This window comes from Plectropomus leopardus, chromosome 2 (genome assembly GCF_008729295.1).
Source record: "Plectropomus leopardus isolate mb chromosome 2, YSFRI_Pleo_2.0, whole genome shotgun sequence".
Taxonomy (NCBI): Eukaryota; Metazoa; Chordata; class Actinopteri; order Perciformes; family Serranidae; genus Plectropomus; species Plectropomus leopardus.
In genome coordinates, this window is record NC_056464.1 from 11,352,211 (window position 1) to 11,360,651 (window position 8,441).

General features: G+C 40.1%; 1 protein-coding gene across 1 annotated transcript in view; it reads left to right on the forward strand.

Annotated features, from left to right (window-relative positions):
• foxp4 (forkhead box P4) overlaps positions 1-8,025 on the forward strand; it is a 29,872-nt gene extending 21,847 nt beyond the window's left edge. Inside the window, exons 11-13 of the mRNA XM_042500908.1 lie at positions 192-258; positions 1,370-1,542; positions 2,709-8,025. Coding sequence (XP_042356842.1) covers positions 192-258; positions 1,370-1,542; positions 2,709-2,856 — 388 coding nt within the window. The 3' untranslated portion in view covers positions 2,857-8,025. The remainder of the gene's footprint in view (positions 1-191; positions 259-1,369; positions 1,543-2,708) is intronic.
• Positions 8,026-8,441: the final 416 nt, after the last annotated feature.

An 8,441-nucleotide genomic window follows, 5' to 3' on the forward strand; every position in this document is an offset into this window, starting at 1 on the left:
TTTCATGAGTGTGTGTTTTAGCATCTGTTTACAGTCTGTGTATGTTTCTACTTGTAACAAACATATTTGTGAGATCCGTCAGAGAGCTTTGGCTGAGGTGACATCTTTTCACATATGTGCTCAATCTGTGATTCTCACCCGCTCTCGTTCTCTCACTGTGTGTGTGTGTGTTTGTGTGTGTGCACAAGCAGAAGTCCAACTCTGGTGAAAAACATGATTTCAGGCTTGGGTTTTGGATCCCTAAACGCCAGCTACCAGGTAAGGAACGCCCTCTCACTCCCCTATTTCTCTCTCTCTACCTCTCTCACTTTCTCTTTCACAGACACACACACACACACACACACACACACACACACACACACACACAGATGCACACATAGCAGCCAATCACAATCAAGGGCACTAATATCAATTCCCTCTTATAATTAGCAGATTCCCTAACGACGTTCACACCACCTCTCTCCTCCTCCTCCCACACCGACACACACACTCTCACCTCCCACCTCACTTTCTCACACATGCGCCACCCCCCACCTCTGCACACACACACATAAACACACACTAGACCTATTGTCACTCCTACACAGACATACACACCAAACCCACGCACACATGCAATTTTGCCACTGAGATGATTTATAGCGTCAAGTAGTTGTCAATTAAGGTTACCGCATAAAATTATCGCCTGTCCCAGAAAATCCATCTCTGAGCCAGTGAGAGTTCCCCTCCTTTTGTCTCTTTTATCTTTCTGGGTGAGGGGGGAGTCTTTTCAGCTAGTGTCCAACCTGTCTCATCTGCAAACAGCTGATATATGAGGTGAAGGTGGTGACTGAAGCTGCCCTTGTGGGTTCAGTTGTTTTCTCTTCTGCAGACGTTGATGTTTCACCATGTTTGTGTTTAAGTTAGGTTTGTGGCTTGGTCTAGTTCAACATCTCCGTTGAGACTGTAACATGAACGCACACACTTGTGACAGGGACTTAAATGTACAAGCACAAGCCGTGATGGGGGTAAAAGCATTGTATATAAGTGCCCCCTAGTGGTTTCTCAAGTTCACTAACAACTTAGTGGATTGAACTGTGCTCCACATGTAGGAGCTCTTATAAGTACATAAAGAAAGACAATCCTTCATTCATCGAGGCTATGACTATTTGTTACACTGTGTTTAACTCTTTAAATAGATTTAGGTCAAGAAGTTATCAATTATCCACTCAACTTTTCTGGTTGTTGTGGACAGATCATTTCCAGACAGCATTTTAGTATGTCATTTTGCTGTTATCATTTTAGTTTCTTCCAGTGTTATAAATCATATTTTAAGAAGAAATAAACAAACGAACTTCAAAGTAACTTGACAACTCTGTGTGTTTGTTAGGCGGCTCTGGCAGAGAGCAGTCTCTCCCTGCTGAACAGCCCTTCCCTGGTCAGCCCTCCGTCTGCGGCCAGCCTAAACATGCTGCATGTGGGCCACGATGATGTCAGCTCCACTGTGGAGCAGGTCAACAGCAATGGCAGCTGCAGCCCCACGCTCAGCCCTCAACAGTACAGGTACACATGGACTTCCGCACACAACACAAAACTGATTAAACATAATTACCCTTTAATGAGCATTATTGCATTTACTGTTTTCGTATGGGTTATTGGAGGCATTCTTATTCGTTTGTGTTGTCTACCATTTCTGTAATGGGGGCATGATGGAGATACTGATAAATATATCATAGAAAATATATATGGTAATGATTTTTATTTATTTCAGTTTCGTATGAGAAAAATTAACATAACTGGACAAACTAAGACATCAAAACAAACCTTTCTCACTCTGCTCCTGAAGCAGCTTACCTGTAATATAAGTGCTTAAGTGCTTTTTCTCTGAGCCTTTTTAACTAAAAGTATTGATATATAATTTGGGAAACCTTTTCTTGAAAAATAGTCACATTTTAGATGATAAAACTTTTAATTTAGGGTGTCTAAATAGCTCACCTGGTAGAACGTGGGTCCATGCACTAAGATTGTGTACTTAGAGCAACAGCCTACATTTGATTGCAATATGGGGCCCTTAATGCGTGTCGTCCCTTTTCTCTTCCTCTTCAGTTTCTGTCACTCAGCATCTGAACCATCAATAAAGAACAGAAAAATAATTATAAACCAAAATTGTCAGCTTAGCCAAAATTAAAGAATTGAAGAATGACATAAGTCATAGTATGGTATGCTATCCGAAATAGCATTAAAAAAAATAAAAGTGTAGTATTTCTTCCAAAAAAAATGATAGTATAGTGTAGCGTCCAAAAAAAGCACTAAAAATACATTGCATAGTATGCCATCCAAAGTAGCATGAAAAAGTCATATAGTATGTCGTAAAAAACGAATTAAAAAGTAATTATACAATATGCTGTCCAAAAAAGCACAAAAAAGTCATGATGTAGTATTTTGTCCCAAAAAATAAAAACATGTCATAGTATAGTATGTCGTAAAAAAAAAAAGCAAAAACAAAAGTCACACTATAGTAGTTTGTCCATAAAAGCATAGAAAGTGACAGTATAGATTGAAACTTTCAAGGACTCTAAACTAAATTGAGAAACTAGCTGACAAAATGAACATTACTCTAGATAAGGAAAAAGACAAGAAATATTTAGCTTTAGAAATTCTGCTTTTGGTATTTACCTTTAATACTCCTTCCCCTTGCCCAGCTAACAGCTGTTTGCCCTCTCCTACAGCCACCCGGTGCATGTGAAGGAGGAGCCCACTGAGGTGGAGGAGGACAGTCGGTCAGTATCCCTCCTGGCCGGCGTCACACACAGCCTGCCATTGCCGAGTGACGAGCGCGACCTCGAGGAGGATCTTCCCACCGAGGAGCTGGAGTAGGACAGATCCACCATGGACCGGAGGGATGAGACACAGCGAGATCAGCCCTCTCGTCAGCGTGAAGAGAAAAAGATACAGTACACTTAAGAGAGAAAAAAAGAGAATTTTTTTTTTTTTTTTTTAAGAAAATGCAAGCAACCAAGGACAACATTGAGAAACTCAAAACAGGGTTCGATGACCTCCGTTAACTTTCAGACGCAAAAACAAGACTGTGGAGCACTGCTTTACCTCCATGTGTTTCTTTTCCAACACTTGGCTCAGAGGTATAACACCACTCGATGCATACACACACTCACACACACACATCCCATTGTCAAACCATGTTTCATCATCTTTTCTGGTCAGATCAGCCTCTGTGAAGAGACCCTTAGAGGTTTGGACACTCTCCTCCTTGCCCGACTACTCTGCATACGCCCTCCTCGCTGTTGTCTCGGGCTGCCTGGCTAGCAGTTTTTATCTCTACGTCAGTTGAGAAGACACACAGGTGTGTGTGTGTGAAAGAGAAAGACACACACAGGATCATGTGTATATAGATTTGGAGCAGTCACAGGGGCTGTGCAGTAAAATGAAACTGTCGGGCTTTAAGATGGAAAGAAAGGAAGAGCGCTTTCAAAGATTTACCTCCAGCAGTGCTCCAACACTTCTGCAGAGCAGGCTCCCTGTCTCCACGTCCGTGTGTGTGTGAGGCTGTGGCCCTGGTCCCTGTCCAAACTTCTGCCCCCCAGCAAGACACTTAGTGACGGACATCTTTTAAACTCTTTGCTTCTAAGTGGAAAAAAAAAAGACATTTTCCTACCCAACCTCCATCCTTTCCCATCCCCACCCCAAAAAGACTGCAGGAATAGGACCATTTGGTGCTGTTCTTCTCCTCTCCTCCGTCTGCGGACGGAGCGACGAGCTTGGAACACTTTGAGAAGAAAAGAGGGGAAGCAGAGAGAAATGAGGGAGGAAGCGTCTACAGAAATATTATGACAAAAAAAAAGAAAACTGTTCATGAATATGGAGTATAACAAGAAAAAAACGTGTGGTAGCTTTTGTCATTTCCTTTTTTTTTATTTGATGTTATTATCATTGTTTATTTTTGAGGATTTCCGCGGTGGCGTTCTGTTTCAACGTACCTTTTCTAAGGATGCTGTTTTGTTTTTTTGTATTGTAAATTGTTTGATTTACTCTGGCTGTTCACACCATTCCAAATGAGTATTGGCAAAAAAAAAAAAAAAAAAAAAAGCGCAGTATTGTCCCAACTTGTGATACCCGCCCCCCACTCCTGTCCCTCTCCCTTTCTGTCCCCAAGTGTAGCAGGCAAGAAATTTGGAAATAGCACTTAAAGTTGCCATTATCCAGACAGATTATTTAACAGCTGATTTTTTTCTCTCATTCACTTGTTTTTGGTTGTGTATTTAGTTGAGAAATATCAGTAATGCTTTAAAAATATATATATTATTACTGCAGTCAGAGAATACCTCATCCCACAAAGGTTCTGCCTGAAACTGTGTCCAAATTGATAAACAAATAAGGGGGAATTCTTTCCGTGGGACACCAAATGTGGCAACTCTGCTCAGCTTCAAAGCTCTATGGTTGTAATAGTTACTGTGTAGAAGCTATCTGCAATTCACTGTGTGAGTTTGTGTTAAAAGGAATAGCACGTGAGATTTATTTTTGTTTGTTTTCCGTGAGCATAAAAAGCATTACTTTTCTCTACAGTGCCATACCAAATTTTAACATTTATTTTAATCTATTATCTGCTTATTCCCATTTTATTTTTGTTACAGGTAACCAAAGAAATATGTAGAAAACCAAAAACCCTTTAGTTTATTTTGCCCTTTTTGAGTTTTCCTTTTTTGTTTTTCTTTCTAAAGAATTGGCCAAAATACAACAAACCAGGAGTTTGAATTCCTATTATTGTATTCATATAACTATTGTGTTGAAATTATACATGACTTACAGTGCTGACCATTCCGAAAACCAAAGTGTGTAAAGCAAACTAGAAACTTGGAGACATGATAAGCGGTTATGAATGACTCACATTAGGTATGAGGCCAAAAAAAAAAAGCTAGTATTAACGAACCTCGCACAGTTCCTCTGAAAAACTAAAAGAAAGAGAAAAAAAAGCACTTAGAGGTGAAAACCTGTCTCTCCCACGCTCAGGCTAAACTGTGTTCCAAACACAACGCTAGGACCGGCCCTACTGCTGTATGAGCAGGCCTAATAAAAAGAGGCACTCGTGAGGCATTTGGATACTTTTCGCTTTACAGGATTTTCTGGTGCTGTCATAAGAAACATTTTTCCAATCTAGGGAACAAGCATGCCCTCTTTGCAGGAAGAGGGGGTGTACTGTAATGTGGTTACAAAAGTCACATCTTTGGACAGGGAGGAGTTATTCCAAAAATATTACAATGAAGAGGGAACAACTAAGAAATAATACTATACCAATGTAAGAGGAAAACAACCAAGGGACATCATGTAATTGAAAAGTTGGGTTCATATTTTCATACTTTTTTTGTCAAACTCTCTCTTGCACTTCAGACGATTTTTTTCTTATTTAACGAAAGAACCTTTCTTGTGTTCAAACAGGACTGTTTCCTGTCACATTAGAGACTGATTTCTAACAAAGTACAAAGTGGCAGACAGACATCTTGAAACGAGATAAAAACCAAAAATAACACTACCTCCTTTTCAAAAACGGTTCAACACATAGCCAATGGGAGAGTGAGCTCTCTTAAAATATTTTTTTTCCTCTCCATTCTTCCTCAATGATAATAACCAATGCCAAAATTGTTGTTACACTTACTGTATGACTGACATTAAAAAAAAGAAAAAGAAAAAAAAGTTATTTGGCGATCCGGACTCCCTAACGCATCTGCTCGAGCCCAAAAACAGAGACGTTTCACTTTCCATGGAATTAAAAATGACTACCTCTCCTTAAACCACATCTAAAGCACTCTCTATGTCTCAAAGTGTGTTGTGAAGTGCTCACTATATATAAAAAGTTTTCTATCAGCTGTGTCAAAAAAAAACTGACACCCGATTAGCACTGAGCTATGTGAACAGCCTCTCAACTGTGTGTTCTGACTGTGCACATGTACGATCGCAGCCCGTTGCGGTGGCGCAGGGAGCTCATGATGGACAGAATATATCAGTGCCACCACACACTACCACACACACACAGGGGTGTAACAAAAGCATAGAAGCAGGGCTATGAGTTAGTGCAACAAACCATCCAGATATCCAAAGACCCACAACACAGCAGCACCCGCTTCGCCAAAACACCCGCAGAGACGCCGAGAGGACAAACACACACTTAAACTCATCACTACTACTATCCAAAACCTAGAGGAACTGCTGCATACAGTACATAGATGATTTCTGACTCGTGCTTTAAGGTACACCTGTAAACAAAGCTGTTTTATAAAGATGTAGATTGTTCACAGGTCGCCATGTAACACTTCTGTTCTTTCTCCAGCTTGGCATAACATGATGTATTCTTGTATATTAATGCTTGACTTATCTCTCCAGGGCATTCTTTCCAATTTTGTCCTTTTTTTCCTCCTTTTTTTTTTCTTTTGCACCTGTTTAGCTATTGTTAAGCTTTCAGCTCTGATTCCTATACTGTACTGCTAATGCTGAAGTATATGTATTTATCATATTAAGTGCTGCAGGTATCTCGGTTTATTAGTTTTGTTTCCATTTTTTTCAGTTCTTCATAAAACGTCTGGGACGCTGATTTTTTAAGTGTATTATCTTTAAAAAAAAAAATTAAAAGAATAAAAGTTAGATCAGTGGTTTAGGTAACACCTGTTTGTATATTTATCTTAGCTAGGTCTATTTTGATACTTTTTTGTCTCTGTACTGCATTTATGCATTTTTAAGGAAAGAAAAAAAAAACAAATGGAAAACAAACTAAAAAGTTACTTCATTATGTATTGATACCTCAGAAGGACTTTTTCTCAAAGACAGGACCAAAATCTCTGAAAAAAAAAGAGAAAGAGGAAAAAAAATGTAAGAATATGTAGCCCCTCTATTGCTTTAAAGAAAAAAAAAAAAGAAAAATGCGGAGCACTAGAAAGATATTGCTGTTGGTCCTCTCAGGTGCCAATATGTGTCCCAGCTCCCTGTGACCCCTCCCTCTGACCCCTGACCCTTGTCATTCCTGTGCTGAACTCCGACCCGCAGAGCTGTCAATCATCTGCAGGCGCCATGGGTGTGTCACTGAGTCGCACACCGGGCTGGTTGCCACCAGTCGCACACCTCATCTCCCAGTCCCGCAGAGGCAGATCAAAGCCCGACGCTGTTGCATTTTTGATACTCCTCCTCTTGGCGTAGTCTCAATACCAAAATGTGGAGTGGCTTTCAGAGATGCAGCTCATCCTCTGACTACCAAAGGCATTGAAAGTAACCATTTGCTTAGTCCAAACTCCTGAACTGTAACCAAACTGTAACCAAACCAATGCCACAACCTTAACCAAACAAAAACCAAGCTACTTCCAAAACTCTCCATCGACATCACTGATCACCCTTACCGACAGCTGTTATCTCTCCTTTCATCCACGTAATGGTGTTGTACGACCAGTCCGCATCCTATTAGCTGGTGACTGACTCAATGGACACAGGGGGCCCAAATCCTGACTTGTGATTGGACAGTTCTGAGGTGTCACGTGAGGGGGAAGGGACTCTCAAAGTGGAGCATTGCCTGATGGTATTATTGAGTAAACAGCCAGAAACCGTTGGAACTACCACTTCAGCTCTCCTCTGGTTAAACCTAAGGAATGTGTGTACATTTTCAGCAGTATCTCTCTGTATTGTTTCTTAGTTTCAGTTTACCTGTTTACCTCTCTTTATCCTTTTGGTTTTTTGTTCTGTTTTCTTGTTATTTGAAAGTGTGGCCCGAGGAAGAGGTGGGGACAGGGACTGGGTGGTGGCTTTAGACAGACAGTGGAGCCCAGCCCTCTGACCCTCCACCCCGGGTAGCCATGTAATGCCAGTCACTGCCCTTTCCTTCATGCTGTATAAAAAAACACACACATATATCTGTGTATTTGTAACCTGAATCTTCTTGTGTCTGTCCATGCAGACAATAAAAAAACTGTACAGTAGGTCTAGTTGCATGTAATCTGTACTAATTATTGACAATGGCATTATAAAATGCAATAAAATACTTATTACACTGTCCTGGACCGCATCCTTGTTGGTTCTTCTCCTAAGGTATGTAGCAGTGGTATTGTCAAAAATATGACATTTAACAATATTCTGGATGGTTTAACTGGTTTAAATATCTCTTTATTGTTGTTAATCTTTACAGTAATCCTGCTGTTCTGTCATTTTTGTGTTTTTATACCCTTGTTGTGCTATTAAGGAATATACTTTACCATAACCGTTTTTGAAAATATCCTATGCTATGGTGTGTCTTGGCGTGATATATACTATACTATATGGCAAAAATATGCCAAAATATTACATGTCCAAAAGACAGCTGAAAACCACATTAAAACACATAAATTAGCATGCCGAGACACACCATAGCATAGGATGTTGCAAAAACGACCAAAAAACACCAAAAAAGTAGCATGTCTAAAAAATGCAGAAGA